This window comes from Arachis hypogaea, chromosome 15 (genome assembly GCF_003086295.3).
Source record: "Arachis hypogaea cultivar Tifrunner chromosome 15, arahy.Tifrunner.gnm2.J5K5, whole genome shotgun sequence".
NCBI lineage: Eukaryota > Viridiplantae > Streptophyta > Magnoliopsida > Fabales > Fabaceae > Arachis > Arachis hypogaea.
In genome coordinates this window covers 6543717-6563890 of record NC_092050.1, presented here as the reverse complement: position 1 = coordinate 6563890, position 20174 = coordinate 6543717, and the positions used below count along the sequence as shown (strand labels likewise).

At 28.9% G+C, this 20174-nt stretch overlaps 1 protein-coding gene, 1 long non-coding RNA gene and 1 other non-coding gene across 3 annotated transcripts; 1 reads left to right on the top strand and 2 right to left on the bottom strand.

Moving 5' to 3' along the window:
• Positions 1 to 582: 582 nt before the first annotated feature.
• Positions 583 to 1471, bottom strand: LOC140179063 (uncharacterized). Its single transcript, XR_011872771.1, has 2 exons — positions 1073 to 1471; positions 583 to 827 (listed from the first exon to the last, which is right to left on the bottom strand). It is a non-coding gene; the product is annotated as an uncharacterized lncRNA (long non-coding RNA).
• A 1254-nt stretch (positions 1472 to 2725) lies between these two features.
• LOC112748204 (protein PHLOEM PROTEIN 2-LIKE A10) lies at positions 2726 to 4755 on the top strand. The gene is given in 2 exon segments (XM_029293212.2): positions 2726 to 4465; positions 4468 to 4755. Coding segments are annotated over 2 exon segments (1254 nt in total). The 5' UTR covers positions 2726 to 3247; the 3' UTR covers positions 4504 to 4755.
• A 1800-nt stretch (positions 4756 to 6555) lies between these two features.
• LOC112748203 (uncharacterized) lies at positions 6556 to 7137 on the bottom strand. The gene is made up of 2 exons (XR_011872770.1): positions 6900 to 7137; positions 6556 to 6821 (listed from the first exon to the last, which is right to left on the bottom strand). It is a non-coding gene; the product is annotated as an uncharacterized protein (transcript).
• Between the last annotated feature and the right edge of the window lie 13037 nt (positions 7138 to 20174).

The following is a 20174-nucleotide window of genomic DNA, read 5'->3' as shown; positions in this document are numbered from 1 at the left end:
GGAGCTAATGACCTAAGCGTACAATGTGTACAATGAAGGTTTGAAAAGTATTAGATATATTATTATTAGTGTTACATTATCCTGTCAAGTTACGCTTTTGGGATGAGTGGTTTAAGGATATGGTATAAGAATTCCAGATCCGGAAGGTCAAGGGTTTAAACCTTGGTGAACCCAAAATTAGCTTTTTATAACATGAGATGTTTATTATCCTTGGTATCCGGATGGGTATCCCTGGTATCCGGATGGTTATTATGCATAGTATAGGTGATGTTCATTTGATTCATAAACCAAAGATCTAGCCCATTGTACACATTGTACACTTAGGCCATTGGCTCCCTAACACTACTCTTTTCAATTTATTTTACCTTTTTTCTATTTATGTAAAAAATTCTAAAGAAAAAAAAGTATTACATTGAAACTAAATATTTTATATGACATGTATATAAAGTTGGTGATGCGCTAATGAATAGCAACTTAGTTTGCTATTTAAAATGTAATAGTCGAAAAAATCATAAAGACTTATCAACAAAATATACTTAATAAAAATACCAATTATACACTCATACAGAAATACAACTTATGTACTTTAAAGTTATAAGTAGTTTTATTTAATTATTAGAAAAAAATAAGGATTAAGTATGATTTTGGTCCCTAAGTAGGAGCTGAAAATTTTTTTGTCATCAACTTTTTTTTGCATACAAAATCAATCCTAAAGTTTAACTTAATTTTAAAATGGTCTTTCGAACAATTATACGCTCACCCCCTATCACAATTTCGTCATCTCCTTTCTGCTTCTTCATCTTCTTCATCCTTCATCTTCTTCATTCCTGTTTAGTGATTTCCATATTCAAGATTCAAGCCAAACCAAAAACAGAGATTCACCCAATCAACAGAGCATGACATTGCAACAACATCAACATATCCAAAATCTATATCATCAGTAGACAAACTCCATCTTATATTTTAGGCCAAATCAGAATCACCAAGCAACAAATAACGAGAAAATTACACAGAAAATTCCACAACAAATTTCACACAGAAAAAGAAGAAGAAGGATAGGATTTAAATTTACTAGTTCAACCACAGCAGCTACGAAATTATAGATCAAGCCATAATTCAGCAGGGCGAGTGGGGAGGACCAGCGGAACAGTGGTGGGCGGTGAGGGTCGTCGAACATCGGCGAGGACTCGGGAAGCAGTGACGAGGGCGGCGAGAACCAGAAGCGGCGGCGAGGACTAGAAGCACCGGCGGCAGTGGAGGACACGAATCCCTTCAGCTCGCGCATCGCTCTCTCTCTTTGCGGTTAGCGACGGTGGCTCAACGGCGACGACAAGCCCAGTACGACAACGCGGCTCAACGGTGACAACGAGTCCAGGACGACGGCGGCTCCTCCTCCCCCCTCCCGGCCCTTTCCCCTTCGTGATCCCTTCCCCTTTCTTCTCCCCTGGTGGTCCCTTCCTCCATTTAACCCGTTTTCTTTCTTTCTTTCTTTTTATTTTATATTTTTTAATCAAGGATAATTTAGTAATAAAAAATAAAATTTTGGTAAAAAAGACGATTTTAAAATTAAGTTAAAATTTTGGGACGATTTTGTAAGTAAAAAATGATTGGGAACGGAAAAAATTTTCAATCCTTACCTTAAGGACCAAAATCGTACTTAACCCAAAAAAATAATTTCTACTGTAATTTTTTAATGGTTATAATTCTTTATAAATAAAGAGTTTTAAGATAAGTGAAAAAATTGAAATTGTTTGACAAATATTCACATAGAAAAACCTTTTTTTTTATACTTTTATTTCAATTTTTTTTCTTTTTACTTTTATTTTAACATTTTATTTCAGAATTCTATAAAATTAATATATTTATTTATTTTTTAATACTTCTTTTTTTTTCTTTTCTTTAATTTTTCTATTAATATTATTTTTAGCTTGAGAACCTACAACATTTGATAGTCGACATTATTAGAAAAATGTTGATTATCGTTGGATTTTTTATTAAAAAAACGAATAAAATCTAATGATAATTATTTACCTTTGAAAGGAATTAGTTAATATAAATTTTGTCAGTAAATATTTACCGTCTGCGACGAATTATCTACTAGAAAAATTATTTGGTTACCGACAGATATTTTCGATAGTAATGTTAACACCTCAATATGTTGTTTTCCGCACGATTATTATCAGATTATTTTTTTGATAAAAACAACCGTAATGTCAATTTTCTTGTTAAAAAAATTATAAAATAAATGGTCAATTTTTAATTTCTTATTTAATTTTTTTCATATAATTAATAATCAAATAAATTATCAAATATTTAAATAAATTACAAATTAAATAAATTAAATAAGGAGATCACTTTAATAAATACACTTAAAATGTCTTTTTTTAAAGACGTTTATACGTGTCATTTTATTATTGGACATCTTTATTAAATCGGTTAATAATTTATTTTTTAATAAACTAGAACAAAATTGATTTATTATAGTAATAATAATAAATCCAATGGTCCGCATTACAATTATTAGACCTGATTTAATCCGATCGAATTACATAATCTAAACTGAATATCTTTAAAATTTTTTATAAAAAGATAAATATATCCCTAACTTTTTGTTTTGCGGACATTTAAATCCCTAAAAATTTAAAAATATAATTAAATTCCTAAAAAAATTAAATTTATTATTATTGTAATAAAAAATCAAATTTATTTAAATTTGTTAAGAAATTTAAAAATAACTAGTTCATTAATACGTCCAATAATAATGTGATACGTACACGTAAACGTCTTTACAAAAAGACGTTTTACGTGTCTTTACGGGAGCATCTCCCATTAAATAAATACAATAAAACCAAATACTAATCTATGTAGATCTAGTCGTCCTTTAACAACCATGGGCTCATATAAAACAGATGAACGAACAGAACGAGTGTGTAAAGTGTTCACGCATCTACAAAGTACAGAGACTAAGCCCAAGCCCATAAAACATGTAGCTCAAGAAGAAAAAAAAAAATGTATTCTAATGGTTGGTGTAAGGCTGAAGCGATAGTATTTGCAGTGGGGTTGGCGCAGCAGAAATGAAAAGGACGGATAGGGTTATCGCTTCCACGAAAGAAAAAAAACAAAATTGTAGCTGCAATAGGAAACGGAATGGGAGTTTCTTAACCTCATAATCTTATCCCTCTAACTTCTATCCCTTCTTTCCATATAGATATTGAGCTGGAAGGTGTTATCGGTAATTTGGGGGTTAATGGAGCTGCAAGTGTTGGAGAAGGGTTTTGATTATGCCCGTAAGAGAAAGAAGTGGGTTTTTATCCTGGGTGCAGTCAGCTTCGCCAGTTATGGCGCTTACAGGCTTTATAACGCGCCTATCGTAGCGCGTAAGAGGATGAAAGTCTATAAGCTTTTTGGCACGCTGATTTCTGTTGCGGAAGCCGTTTCCGAATCCGCAGAAACCGTTGGGATCGTCTCTGGAGACCTCAAGGACTTCTTGCAAACCGATTCCGACCAACTTCCCAACAGCTTGAAGCAGATTTCCAAAATAGCACGCTCTCAGCACTTTGCTGATTCTCTCGCCACCGTCACGCGCTCTGTCACTGAGGGAGTTTTGCGAGGCTATGGAACCGTAAACCCCTCCAACGCCGACCAAACCGGTTCCGCATCGCTTCTTACGGACCGGGTGCTTGACAAAATGTTAACGCCAGCTGGGTCGGGTTTTGCCTCTGTAGTTGTTGGAAGCTTTGCTAGGAACCTCGTACTTGGTTTCTATTCAGGCGGTGCAGGGTTGAATTCGAGGAATGAAAATGGTGTCTCAGGTGCTGATAGATCATCCTCCAATGGTGTCCAAGTTCCGAATTGGGTGGATGTGGTTTGTGGTGATAAGTGTGCGGAACTCATTGGAAATTGCGTTCAGATTTTTGTGAGCACAGCTGTTGCTGTTTATCTTGACAAGACCATGCATATCAACACCTATGATGATTTTTTCTCTGGGTTAACCAACCCAAACCATGAGACTAAAATGAAGAACATGCTGGTGACTGTTTGTAATAATGCCATGGAGACTCTGATCAAAACAACGCACCAGGTGTTGAGAAACCCAAATCCCAGTTTCGGAGAAGATACTCCTTCAAGAATTGAGGCATTAGATGTAGAGACATCATTTGTTGATGAATCCAAACCGGGAAGTGAGTCTGATGATGAGAATGAGAATGAGAGTAGCTGGATCAGCAGGGTCTCATCCACTTTGGCAGTTCCAAGCAATAGGAAGCTTGTTCTTGATGTCACCGGGACGGTGACATTTGAGACTGTTAGATCGGTGATGGAGTTTCTGTTACAGACATTTGTTGAATCCATCAGAACATGTGTTGATGTTGTTCGCGAGGCAATGCTTGAGATTGTAAGATATGCTGCATCCAAATCCTCCGTTATTGTGACAACATGTCTCTCGTTGTGCCTCCACATAATACAACCGGTGGCACTTGGCCTTTGATACCTGCTCATACGTGATTCAAGTCTTGAACTAGCAAAACTTTTATCATAGTTTACTATCTTTATAGTTTATAGTATGGTGGGTACTCCCATGAAGATATTATAATTGTCTTCATGTGATGATTTTTCTTTTTGACCCTTAGATGATGGAGTGTAGGGTTAGATTTTGATATGTTATAAAAGTGTTGTTTTTATTTGAAGTGTGGCCAAATCAATAAATCACACTTTTATACAAAGCATCTTCATAAAAAGATGTTTTTTGCATCTTCATTTGAGTAGCTCCCTTATAGTATACCGTACATGGATAAGTTGTGTAAATGAATATGTATTAAAGGAATTATATTGTGAAAATATACATGAATCTTCCTTCCTGCGTTCATGAGAACATCCACTTCAAGGTACGAACTTGTAGAAAACTTGAAATTCATTGGTCTGAGGTGTAATCATTTTCAGATCTATTCCTCACTTGGAATGTTCTTGTAAAAAATAATAAGTATTACTGTATATAATGTTGATCCCATCATTTCTATTGATTGGGTGCCCTATTTATTGCATAAGTTTCATTCCAACCGATGGACAATTGGCCAGTTAAGAATTCGAAAGTAAAGTGCAAACTGCAAATTGAGCATGTGCATAGTATTGGAAAAATTTCAAGTATTGGTGAGCTATTAATCTCAACTATATATATTTTTTATAATTGAGATTAATAACTAAAATTAATGAAATATCATCATTCCTAAAATACTTGAAAGTTGAAACACTTCCCATGCTCCAGACATCACCTGTCAATCACTCCAAGGCAGCTATGCCTCCATGTACAAAAAAATGGCCCATTAAGATATGTTGGGCCGGTTGAATAGAATCTTTAATCAAAATCTATCAATCTATTTCATGTGATCACACCAAATTACACTATCACTAGGATCTATATCCGTACGGGACTATTTAACTTTATTTTATTACAGAGCAACTTTATTTTATCAAACTTATGTTAAATATTTAATATTATTGAAAAATAAAAAATATGAATTTCATTAAAATTTATTATCACATCTTAATAGTAATTTTATAATTTAATAAAAGATGTAGTAAAATTTTTTTTATGTCAAATAAAAAAGAGAATTCAAACATAGGGGATGGTAGCTGGTATTGGTAGGGTAGAAGAAAGACTTTAACATACTAGCGTATAATTTGATGCCTGCGAGCGGCTAGTGGCTACAATCTAGCTCAGGAATTATGCAATGATAACTCCAAATGACCATTCGCAGAAACGAAGGAATAATAATATGCAATGCATGGATCAGCTTCATGGGCTTGGCCGCTTGGGCACATAATAACAACAAAATGCAACTCCAAAAATTTTCGCCTGTTTTTAAAAAATGCCTTACTGCTACTTCATAGGGGTAGCCACTAGCCAGAATATATACTTCATAGGGGTACGCACCAATTTATAGAGCCATGCCATGTGAAATGTTTTCTTTTTTATTATTATTGTTATTTTCTACATCGCCAATACTATTAGTAATCTAGTATGCAGTTAGTGTCATTAATTTCTTTTGAGGTTTTATGCTTCTCTATGAAGGGAAGTCAAATAGAAAGTTTTAAATGACAGCTGAAGTAATGGTAAGTTGAAGCTCAACTGTCAACCAATTTATCAAAACCCCGCAACTACATACTGATCAAGTTACATTGAATACTGGAAGCAGCGCAGAGGACAGTAATAGCTTACATTAAATCTAAAGTTATGGTTACTTCTGCAAGTCAAAGCTCACGTACTTCCTCTTTGTCACTCATAAAAATTAAATACATTCCGAGCAGTATCAATTTATTTCAAATGTCCTCTTATGTATAATAATAGAATTTTTAATTTGTTCACAAAAATAACATATTCAAGTAACTTACTAGCTCTAACTAGCTAGTTAGTTTAGTTTGGCTTATTAGCATATTGTTGTTAGTTTAATAAATCACGTTGACAGAAAAATAAAATAACAATTTAATAAATAATAAGGACCATTAGATTATGGAAGCTAGTTTGTTGTTGAAGATAGACCATGGTCCATAGATGTGGAATTGCCGGAAATGGAATCTATTATATATCAAAACAAACTCTGGCTAGTAGATGCTGATATCTCATCCCAAATTAAAGAAGAAAGAAAGCTAAGCAAATCATGAAGCTAACAACAAAGAGGGAGAGGTGAGATGAGAGTTCAAGGGCGGTTATGATGGTTCTGAGTATAGATATAGTCGAGATGTGCGGTGAGTGTTCTTCTCATCAAGCATTCCTCTGCACCAACACTAAGGCCTTCACACTTGTCCTCTTCTACCTCAACATCATCCTACACATGATATAAATGGACATTAAACACCAATATTAATGCATATATAAATTCAATAATGATTTCAACAAATGAAACCTCATGATGATGGTGCGGTACTACTGTAGCCTCAGGTTCCATGCGTGAGGAGTAGGTGAGGGTGTAGCAGAGGAACAGAACCGTGAAGAACAACCCTGTGCTCATCTTGCTCGCCATGTATTTGTGCTACAACACAGAAAATAAAGTTAAATATGAGAGAATTTGTGTGCTTGTTGAACAAGTGGAGGAGGGAAGGGTATCTATTTATAGAGATAAGGATGTGAATCCTGAATGTGGTGGAAGGTCAAATAGCCTTTATTATTTTAATGGAAAAATCTAGGGCCAGGAATTTTTGTGTTTTCTGGCTAGCACTTAACCATCAAAATAAAAGTGAGTGATCTCTCCCCATTAGATGTAATCTCACACCATTAAAAACATTATTAATGGCCAATTGATGGTTACAAAATACCAAAATTGCTGGCCCCTGTCATTCCTCGCCCTATTATTGTAATAAAACTCTAAATAAAAATGGATAAATGTTTATTCTCAATGTCATTTTTATAACACTCCTACGTTTCCAAAACAACAAGTTTCTCGGTTGAAAATGAAGGATGATTTGCAATTTATATGTATCTTAGTAAAATTTCTGTCTATTTACCTTTTTGTTTGTATTCCCACTCCTAGCATATAATTCGCAAGCATATCTATATTTAGCGTTGATTGATTAAAATTACAATATGGTCATCATCCAAGTGTTCACGTGCTTAAACAAACTAATCACGCTTAGAACCATAAACTTTCAATTCACAGGCGCCATTAATAACAACTACAAAAAATAATTACGTACGAAAGGTATCTCAAATGTCACAGGCGCCATTAATCAGCCTTGCTCCCTGGATTGACTCTGGTGCCTGCAATCTGCATGATGAGTTTGCTTCGATATATAAATACATGTAATTAGAAAATTAAAAAGTAATAATTTAACTCCCGTTTTTTATAACGTGATGTCACTTCATACATAATATTTTTGCATTGTATGTGATCCGTCCCATGTAATTCAGAAATGCCAACTATAACCCGAAAAACTTGTCAAGCAAACAATAAAATTCTTAAGGCCATGTTTGTTTAGAGGTATTATAGAATATTATTAAATTAGTATATTTTGTGTTTATTTTAACTAAAAAAATTTACAAAAATATTAACAAGAAATATAATTTATTTTTTATTATTTTTGTTTAATTTTTTATAATTATATTTTTTAAATTTTTTAATAATTTATTCTAATTTATTACCAAACAAAATATAAAAATATTAATTTTTGTATTTCTATATTTTGTGTCTTATTGTCAGTGAACTTATACTCCAATTGTAATGGCTGCAAACATCTCAGTACCAAATACATTTTAAAACGATCACATCATTACACTATGATCTATATAATGAAGAAGTCATAATACAACAAAGTACAACTCAAATTACAAAAAATACATTATAAGTACTCTTGAAAAAATACTTTTTTTATTGAATTATTTATTGACTTGAGCATTAAAATATTTTTTATTTTTCACGCTCAATATCCTTTAAATTACGGAGTATACTTTATCAGCAAAAAAAAAAATGAAATTAAACAATCTACTTTTTGATAGGACGAGATATACATCAAAAGATCATCTCAAGTAAAAACAATATATATGTTTACGTGAATTTATAAAAAAAATGGCAATATTTTCTTAAAAATATATATTACCAAAAATATAAATTAAAACAAAACAACAAAAATAAGAACGGTTATAGTCTATTTCAACTCGTAAAAATAAAAACTTACATATTTAAATATCCAATTCGCTTTATTTTAGTCTTAAAGCAGTGACAACTTTAGGTCAAAGGTTTAGTCTAGAAACCAAACGACCGTCAGCATTACAAAAATTTCTTTTAGAAATATTGATAGGCTATAAGATGAGTAATATATTATTTATTTGCATGTTAGTCGTCAATACTTAGTTCTTGGAAAATCTTTTAGTGATTGTGATTTAAGACCAGATGGTATCTACTACACATATATACTATCTATATGTAGACAACTTAATAAGATTAGGAACATCAAAAGTTTATAAAATCTTAATAAATACTACTATATATATCACTAAATACTTACTGTTTCTATATATCTTTCTTAGATATGTAATTTTAATATTTATTAGGTCTTATTACAATAATTCAATTTTTGTATGTTATTAAGTAATGTATGTAATAGAGTTTTATATTAATAGCTAATCATATATATATATATATTTTGGTTGCCCACGGTATCCCCCAGTCTGACAGGCCAATGACTAATCCGTTGCAGATCGGAGCTCCATTTAAAGATCTGCTGCTGGTCAATGGGTTGCTGCATATACAAAGTGGGATTCGAACCCCCGACACTTGCTTAAGCGGACGAATAAACTGACCACTCGACCAACACAAATTGGTTATAGCTAATCATATCTGCTAATTATCACCAAAATATAAGTGTTTAATTCTAGATCTTACACTAATAGCGCTATCTCAAACAAATTTGATTTGCTGTCTATAATTTATATACAAATAACATTAATAAGATACTATATGTTTAATTAATTGTTTATCAAATTAAAGATTGTAAATAAACATTCTTTCTTTTTCTTGCGTGTGAGAGAGAGAAGCAGAGAAGAGCTCGTGACAAATCCACCCACCCACATTTTAACATTCCATCTTATTGATCACATCTTCAACTAATAATATTATAAAAAGAATTGATAGGTATAGACATTATATACATATAAATAAATAAAGAGAGAGAGATGGAGAATAGAATTTTAATGTCTATTGTTGTCTATACTTGTTTTTTCTGATGCTAAAAGAACTTTGTTCGATTTTGTTGAAGAAATTAGTTACATAGTATATAATAGATAGGTTTCTTGTGTGCTATTTCTTTTTTATGTATAACTTTGCAAGAAAATAGAGTCTAGTATATGCAATTTTGATACTCAAGTCAATATAAGTGTATTTTTTAAATATAAAGCTAAAGGAAATAAAAAAAAAATCTTATTCTAAAATTGAAATAATTCTTTTATAACCAATTGATAACTCTATGATAATCGAAATATAATGTTAAAAAAATAGTTTTTGTCCAAATTATTAATTAATTACAACCGAATTATAATGCCAGTTCATATAGTAATCTTTTCTTTTTCATTCTTTGACAAAAAAAATGTTAGTATTCTAATATATTTAAGTTTCTAACTACAAGACAGTTTAACGAGTCAAGAAGGGAATTTTTTTGTTAAAAAAAGTTAAAACTTTCGGTAGGTAAAGAAAGTGTTGTGTCGGACAAAATATTCTTAAGCTCCTCATAATATTCAAACTATGTTATGGGTCAAAATAAAACTTAACTGTCAACAAAATAATGAGTACCGAGTTTTTGTGTTGACTTCATATGCTAGAATGTTGTTACTGTTACTAAAGCATCAAGGAATATTAACCAATTAAATTCTAAACTTTTTAAAAGGAATATTTGTTAAACAAAAATGTATACATCATTACATATATACTCAGCACTTATATTATTGATTCAGATTCAAAGGATAGTAGTCAATAGTCATTTAATATTATTATTTGATCAATTACTTATCCCTATCTCCACTGTAATGAGAGGTGGTAAATTGATAGAAATCTGTTAGAGCGTATGTGTAATTCACTAAAAAGGATGAATTGAGAAAAGTCTGTCTAACCTGTACCGTTTAATCCGTAGGTTTTGGTGTGCTTTGGCAAGGCGGATTTTTTCATTGGACCTTTTTTTTGTTAGGGTCATTTTTTTCTTATGATGTTATTAATCCACAGGAGGATGAAAATGATAATTGAAGATGTTTTAAGTTATATTTTGGATTGTATTTTATATTTGATTGATTATAAACTTGAAGATGTTTAATAATATATTTTGGATAATGTTTGTTTTGCTTTGTACAATGTTAGTTTTATTATTTTGTTTTAAAAAATTTGGTTTATAATTATGTTTATTATATATTTATAATTATAAAGACTTTAGTGTTTGTGAATTTAAAAATTATAATTTATTTATATCTTTAAAAATTATAAATTTATTGAAATGATTGTGAAATTATATATATTATTTAATATTCAATAATCTATAAAAAAAGATTTGGCGAAAGAAAAATTTAGAACCGTCTCACTGGGTGGAGCGAAACGAACCGGATTTTTGGCGGGACCAGAACGATTTTTCCGTTTGCCACCTCTAACTGCAACATCAAATTATTTAATTAACCAACTTGCTGTATACGATTATGGCGTATCAACGTTTGTGGTAGATAAATAGCCCAACGATGTACCTTCAAACTGAATAATTTGAAACCTGTAGCTGATCATAATGAATCTGGGACCATCCATACCAAACAGATTCCGTGAGCAATTTTGGAATTAAGTATTGCAATTCCATTTTGCAACTTCGTGTTAACTAAGGACTAAGAGGCTATCCACAATTTCTTTGTGGTTGTTGCATATGCCAAGCGGATTGGAAGAGTTAGCCATCATATATAGAGTCATAAATCTGATCATAATCAACCATGCTATTGCTATATATATACTAAAAATCAACCACCAAAATAGATTCTGAAAATGAAAATAGGCATGCATATTTAGTTATTTGCATCCCAAAGTGTAACATTTCTGACTTATTTGGCTACTCACAAATAAAATGTAAACAGAGTATTGACAAGCCCTGCAGTACTCTTTAGTAGTTTATTTTCACTACGCTCTACACTCAAATGTCTTTATCCCATCATTGATATATCATGAAAACAATTTTTAGTGATGAATTCTTTTGAAAAAAAATATTTTCTATAAAGAATAAATTTCTCTAACGAAAGTATAAAACATTAGACACTCATCATTGTTTCGGAATTATATACTTTTAAATGTTTAAAAAGCTCAACTAACTGCTAACTGTGTTAGATTTCGTGATTAATGAAGCGGATATATGTAATACCAATGTCTCCTTCAAGTATTGGCACATATCTTTTTTTATCGATTGCATTAATTAAAAATAAAGCCTAGCTATCTTGAGTGCTAATGGTGGGTGAGAACTGAGAACAGCGAGAAAGCCTTTGATTCTTGGCCTTAGTTTCAATTTTCAAAGGCAATATGATGATTGGCAAGTACCAAAGGTAAGTGATTGAATTTGGGGGTCCATTATTTGAAAGAAATAAAAAGGCCGGCTTCTCAGCTTTCACAATCAGAATAGTCAGTGCTGAAGAAGCAAATCCGAAAGGAAATAGATAACAAAGTGTGTGTGGAAACTTGAAATCTTTAATGATTGGAATATATAAGTGGATACGAAAACTTTGCCACAGATATAGTCCAAAAACAGCACTATGACTTGCCTTTTTCTCCTTCTCGTGTGAACACAATTACTAGCTAGCTTCAAGTTTATGCGCTAACACGCGTGTTTTCAATGCGATTTAAATTGATTTTATTAAAAAATTCATTCGATTTAAAATATTAATTTGATTTGTAGTGCAGTTTTAAATTTGATGAATTTTTTTTAGAGAATCTGATTTAATTTCAAATTACTTAAATTGGATTGATTTCGTAATTTTGTAAATTAAAAAATTAAATATATATAATAATTTTTTATTATTAAATTTTAAATAATTAATAATATCATAATAAATTTTAATAATATTAAAAAAATAACATAATAATAAAAATAAAATTATAAATTAATTAAAATAAATAAATAAATCTCATTTTAAATTGATAAAATATTTACTAAATAATAATAATAATAATAATACATGAATAACATTAAAATTTATAACAAATTGAATGTATTACAAATAAAATTTTAAATATAATAATAAAATAATAATATTATAGTATATTGTGTAGTTTAAATTATATTGGAATGATTTTGAAAAATAAATTCAAAATTTAATTTAATCTATACAATTTACCAAAAATAAAATATAATCAAATTTAAATTAGTGCAATTTTAATTAATTTTTTATTTAAATTAAATTAAATAATCAGTTTAATTTAGGTCAGAATTTGAAGTTTGATTATCCTACTTCTCAGCAGCTTCAGTACATGCATCCATTATTTTATAGGAAAATTATTAGGTATACTGCTATACGAAATTGGAACTCTGGTGTTCCATGTACAATCAATTTTTCGGTATGGACGAATTTGATCCTATGAAGAGCACGAAAGATTCACAATGACTAACTTGAAAAAAAAAAAAAAAAAAAAGCTTTGTATCATGCTTTGCATGTATTATTCTAAATAATTATTATCCCAAATAATACAGTTGATTCAAAAAGATCGCAATTCAAATTATTAATTTCCTTCTACTACTTGGATCCTTAATTGTTGGTGTAACTAATTTTTTCTCAGTTGCCATTTGTTATAAATATTATTTTCATGAAATTCTTTTTAAAATAATTTATTTATTATAATATATAAAAAAAAAGAGCTCAAAATAGCGTTATAACGAAAAAATATCCCATAAATTTTTTAGTTTCATGTAAAATTGGTATATCATCTATAAACTTAATCTGCAATAATATAAAAAGAATCAACTATTTCAGAACTACATTTATACTATCATAGAAAACAGCTATATAATCAATATAGTATTAATTTCATAATTTTAGAAATTAAATTATCTAATTTCATAAAAAAAAATAGTATAAAGAATGTTAATTTATATTAATGATTCGAATTCTAATATTGCGTATCATATTTAGAAAATAGTTAAAATCATATTTAAATTCATAATTTTTTTATACAATAGTTGATATTTTACTTTTTAAATTTTTTATCTATATTTATAAATATAAATACAACTTTATTTTTTCTCCAATTGTATTCATATATATTGATATTATTATTATTAATGTGTTTTTTTATATGAATAGCTATAGTTAATAATATTTATCTAACTAATTACAATTTTTTTTAAACGGAGGTTTATTCCTGCAATCAGAAGTTACACTACAAACAAAAAAAGGTAAGATAATAAATTATTACTTTTAACTTACTAATATAAACAATTAGTTAATTTATAATTTTCTTTTTTTGTTTTTGTAAGTTGTTCGTTTGCGGTGCCTGCTGAAGGGTTTTAAATATTTGATAGTGATTCGGAAAGATGCATAAGACCCACAACATTCATTTTTGGTCAAGAAGACCCACAATTTTAATGTTTAATCCCATTTAAATTTGGGCCTGTATTCGTTGTCCCAAGTCCCTAACATTATACATGCTGAAACTGTTCCAACTTAAATGCACACTGTTAACCAAAAAAGAAAAAAAAGTGCGCACTAAGTTTATGGCTTATGGATCAATAATGAAATCATCAACAATGTTCTCTTTTTTTTTTCCTAGAGAAAATGCTAAGAATGTCATACCATTTTTTTAAAAAGGAAAAAAGAAAATGCTATTTGAAGTGACCGGTTTTGAAGGTCAGTTTAGGAGAGTATCAAAATTTCAAAATCTCCACCAATTGATATACTATACCCATTCGGCATTCAGCAAAAACGAAGAGGGAATGAACGATTCAATACCAAATACTATTCACATAAAAGTATCTTTAAATAATTAATTATATAATATTTTAATTAAATTCACTTAAAATTTTTATTTTAATTTTATTTTTATTGTGAATTAATTTTTTATCTCCCTAAAATTCAACTTAATTCCGCCATTCAGGATCAGATTCAATTGTATATGCAGTCCAGCTATATAAAAAAATCGAAGTGATTAATTAATTCCACCACATTTGAATTTTCTATTTTTCTCAATATAGTGTATAAGTATATATATCTCAAACACTGAAACACATATAAAATAAAGGTAGCTACTCCAACGAAGATTTAATGATTATCATCATGTGAAAATATATCATTTTAATTTAATGATAGATTGTAGGACTTAATTTTATTTGAAGTAAAAGTGTTACCTTTATTTAAAATGTTACTAAATAAATAAATTATACTTTTTAAACAAGGATCATCATGAGAAGATATTTTTGACATCTTTATGGGAGTAGTTGCCTAAAATAAATACACACACCGACACACGACTATATGCTTAAAAGGTAGAGCGACTTTTATTGGCCACTATCTAGATTGTAAATACTATCTGTAATAAGATTATCTGCTTCATATAACTGCTCAAAGGACCTGATTAAGCGAAGCGATTAGTGTATACATATAGTATCTATTGTCCTCAACTGTGTATACTTTCGTTGATTGATTGGCTTCACAAAATTCTTTGAAAAGTGTACAGTATTGCTAGCACTACTATTGAATATTGATGTTATTTAATTCAACAAAATTATTTATACGTATACAGATTAAGATATATGGTGGATGGTTACGTTTTACAAACGTTTATATAGTGGACTGACCATGACAACAAAAAATAAATGATACGCATTTCAAACGTTGATAATATAAAAATTTTAAATATTATTTAATAATTATTAGTTTATATTTTTAAATATTAAAATATTTATTTTAATTTTATATATTTTAATTTTTATTTATTTAGTTATTAGATTAAATTTTATGTTAATGAATTTAATTTTTTTTTTATTTTAACCTACTAAAAAATTATAAATATCTTCTAAACTATTATATATAGTTAACATAGAGAAGTTCGAAGAGTGTAAAATTAGCATTCAAAGATTACAGGAGTATTAAATTAACACTTAAAGATTAGATGAATGTCAAATTAGTACTCTTTTAATTTAATTATAATAGTTTAAAAGGTATTTATAATTTTTTATTAAGTCAAAATAAAATAAAAAAATCTAAATCTATTAATATAAAGTTTAATCTAATAATTAAATAAAAAATTTAAATACATGAAATTAAATTAAATTTTTTAATATTTAAAAATATAAACTAATACCAATTAAATAATATTTAAATTTTTTATATTACGGATATTTAAGTACTTATCAGTAAATGAGTAAAGAAGTAGCTCATTAGTATAATTGGTTATCTAATTTTTTTTGATAAAAATACTATTTATACACTAAAATTAGTTACTAAAATAAGTTATCAATATATTTGTATATAAATATATGTGTAGTTTAATTTATATTTAATATGTATTTATATTCTAACATATATTTTATACTAATGACTGATTTTAGTGGCTGATTTTAGTGTACATTTAGCATAACTCTTTTCTTTTAATATACGTTTGTCCTTCTTTAATAAGATTTATGTCTTTGGTTAATTTAACCTAGAAAGAAAAAGCATTGTGTAGTAAACTTTTTAAAGCTTAAACCAAAGAAATAAAGAAAAAGCTTAAAATAAAGGTAGCGGCACTATTACTATTAAGTTGGCTTTACATTTTTGTTACTATCATGATCCATTGAATTAGTGTGTTTCCTCTTGGTGGTGACTGGTGAGGTAGCTTTATGTTAATCAATCTACGTCTATGGAAACAGAGTAGAAATTGGAGTTTACGTGGAAATGCGTGTTAAACTTGAAATGAAGAGACAGGATCCCGCCCAGACGAGCGAGCTTTCAATTCAAGTAGGTGAGGCCCTTCCTTCACTTACTTACAAAAACGTATGTAACAATGCAAGCCTACATTCTTGACTCCAAATAAAGTTGAAGAAAGAATGACATCATTTAGAAAAGAAAAAGCTCCAAGTCTACTTCATAAGATGGATAGAGAGAAATCAAGACATTCCCCCTTGTTAATACTACAAGAGTCAATAGTAAGGTGTCGGATTTGCCTATGAGCATCAAGTATCTATTATTAATAATAAAATATTATGTGGTTCATATTTTTTTGCATGCTCCATCACTCTAGCTAAATTTTGGGATTTTCTTTTTATTATTTAATTGCATCTCAAGAAAAATATCTCGATGTTTTAGTTAAAGTAAATTCTAAAGTTTGTTTTGGACTTTTAAAAATTTTTATGTAGCAGCTTCTCCTTCTTGTTGCAATTATACGGTCACTGCTTAAAAAGAATTGGAACGTATTATTAAATTAAGTATCCAGAGAAAATAATAATTGTGCAGAAGTATTAGCTAAATTTGATCATATTCAATCTCTTTTTTTTAGTTTATAATTTTCACTGTACTTTCGTTTCAGTGTTTTTTGCGAATTTTAAGGTTATCTTTCTATATGTTATTTCCTGTCCCATTGATAATTAAAAATATATTTTATATTTAAATTAATACTAATAATTCTATAATTATTTTTACTAAAAATATTAATTTATATGGTCTTTGGATAAAAATTAGATGAATTTTATGATGTTTTTATTGTGATGCTTAGATTATCTAACTTACTTTTTAAATAAAAAATAAATTATTTAAAATAAAAAATAAAATATTTAAAATTTATTAAATTATATATATATTAGACACAATATAAAAGAAAAATTAAGTAGAGCCTCAGCTCAATCTGTTTTGCATTGCTAGAGACAAGAGTAGCCAATTGACAGAAAGCAGTGGGGCCCAAGCAATCTGCATCAGCGCTTCAAAATTTCTCTAACGTTCACGCCTCGTTCGAACATGAATACGCTAGCACCACTGCATAATTATTGTACGAGCGTTTGGATAATTCTCAAATGAATTTTAAGGAGAAAATATCTTGGACGAAATATCAAAACTAAGTAATAAGAATGTGGCATAGTTTTATTGTTGGTTAATTTTGATTTTCTTATTTAAAAAATTAATTAAACTAATTAATTAACTGTAAAAAAGTAAATAATTTAAAAAATCAGCTAGGTCAACTGATTTTGTTATTTCTACTTCAACAATTTTGGATATAATAAAAGATTAAATTTAATCAAATTTCTTTTCACATGTTATTTTTTATTTGGTGTTCTCCATGACAGTTTTGTTTTCAAGGTGGCTAGGATGACTATGAACGCCGAAACAAAAGGAAGGAGACAAGTAGCAGGTTGACTCGCATGTGGGGATGTTTTTGACCAGATTAGATGAACAGTAAATGTGCTAACGAAGAATGGTAATTGTTTATGTGGGTGTTTAATTTAAAAGATTAATTAAATAATTATAAATATTTTTTTTAACATTATCTTAACATGACATATCAATAACAAATGAATTCTGTTAGACAGCTAATGGAGTATTTGTACAATGAGTTATTTATTTGGTTCAATATGAGTTAAAAAATGAACATTCAAAATAAAATACTATTAATTTTTCAAATACAATACACCTATACTAACCAAAATAACCATCCGTATATCAGAAATAATAAACATCTGATATCCTATTGAATCGAACATCCCTAAACTATCATTATACACATTGTACAGATACTCTCTATACTTCCTCATAATAAATTTATTGTGAACGTGAATTTTGTGTGCCATTGCCTAATAAATTACTGTATATATATAAAGTAATATTCAAATTAAAATTTTAATACTTATTTAAATAAATAAATAAAACAATCACTTATCCAACCCAAGTTAATTTTCAAATATAATGTCATGTTTTGTATCCAAAATCTTGGCCCAAAGACAAGAAACCAAACACTCTGCACCATTTGCAATTTCAACGAGTTCTGAACGAATTAGCTCCTTGGTAATGGCTCAATCTATAGATAGAAAGCCCTTCAACCCAATGCGAATGACCTATTTCTTGCGACACCTCCAACCTCTGATTAACGCTACCTCCACCTGCAACATCCAACTAAACATGTAATTAATAAACTGAATATATTAATTATCAATCAAAATATCATTAAAACCTAATTTCTGAACACTCCCAATGCACATGAAGTTTACAGTAAGTCAATTTCATAAACATAATTATATTTTGGTTGGTCCCCCTTCAACAGAACAGAAACTCCACTTCCAATAACTAAGACCTTCGCTGCCATGGGCTAGAAACGTATCAAAATTGCTCGAGGTTGAAGCCCTTTCTCATCCAAGTTCAAAGCAACACCTTACAATCTCTCTGAATCAGTTTTGATGTTTTTATTTCTTAGTTTTTTATTTGGTTGGGGCCGAATAAAATAGTATGGAATTGGTGCTGTGTCAGCTTTTTCTCTTTGATGAAATCCTATGCTTGCTTCTTGCTTCTACTTTGCGTCCCCTTGTGTTCACATGCTTTGCTTAATCAACATCTTCCATAGCTTCATCCATTGCTTTGCCATGGTCAATTAGCATAAGATTAATACCAGCCTCTTGTTACTTGTTAGACGCATTCACAATAAAAGAAAAAGTTGATGAGGCTATATGCCTAATTAATCAGCAGCTGGATTTATTTTAGAAAAACTTAACAGATTGCTTTTAGAGTAAAAAAGAATTAATATCCATGATTCGTTGATAGATAAAATTTATGAACATGGAGATTAGGGATTATTTTTCTTTTTCGATAGTTGAGATCATGAATGATTTATAAGAATATGCATGTGAGAAAACAGAAATTACCGGAGGCGTTTTTTAAACTAACAATCATGGGAAGAGAAATTCATTTTTTTTGGTTTTGGAAAAACAAATTTATTGAGACACAGTGCCTTTTTTAAATTTCAATTTAAAAAAAAAAACAATTTGTCAGAAGCAAAATCACAGAATAAAATTTATTAAACTACTCTTCTATCTTAGTCTATGATAACAATAAAAAGTCTTGTGACTCACAAATTCAACCCAATAAAATACATAAATTCAGTTATAATTTTAGTCTTTATTATTTTATTTTATCTTATCTTTAGTTATTCTTATTATCTTATCTTTATTTTTTTTAAAAAAAACGAATTTTCAGATCAATTATATCTACATAAATAATAAAATTACACCATTCTCATCTAAAATCATTTCGCACATAGGAACATATTAAAAATTAAAGAGTGCTGCTTTTAATGTGAAAATATCTAGTCGTAAGTTTCAATCGTACAATTTATCTCTTAACAAAATATTATTAGAAGAATATTTAATAAAATAAATCAATCCATTTAAGAATATTACTATATTAACAAATACATATCTTATCATTTTTCTTTTAAATCTTTTAATATTTCAATTTATTTGTTAGAATTTTTAGGAATTTTAAATCTGTGCCCCTATCCAAACAATGAAAAGCCATTATATAACACAATGAACTAATAATAATAATAATAATAATAATAATAATAATAATAATAATAATAATAATAATAATAATAATAATAATAATAATAATAATAGTTTAATGGACAAAGAATTATAACCATTTTGAAATCTTCTGAGACAAATGAAAAAGAAATAAAAAAAGATGTGTGAAAAATAAAAATTCAAATAAAATTGCCTCAATTTTTTAT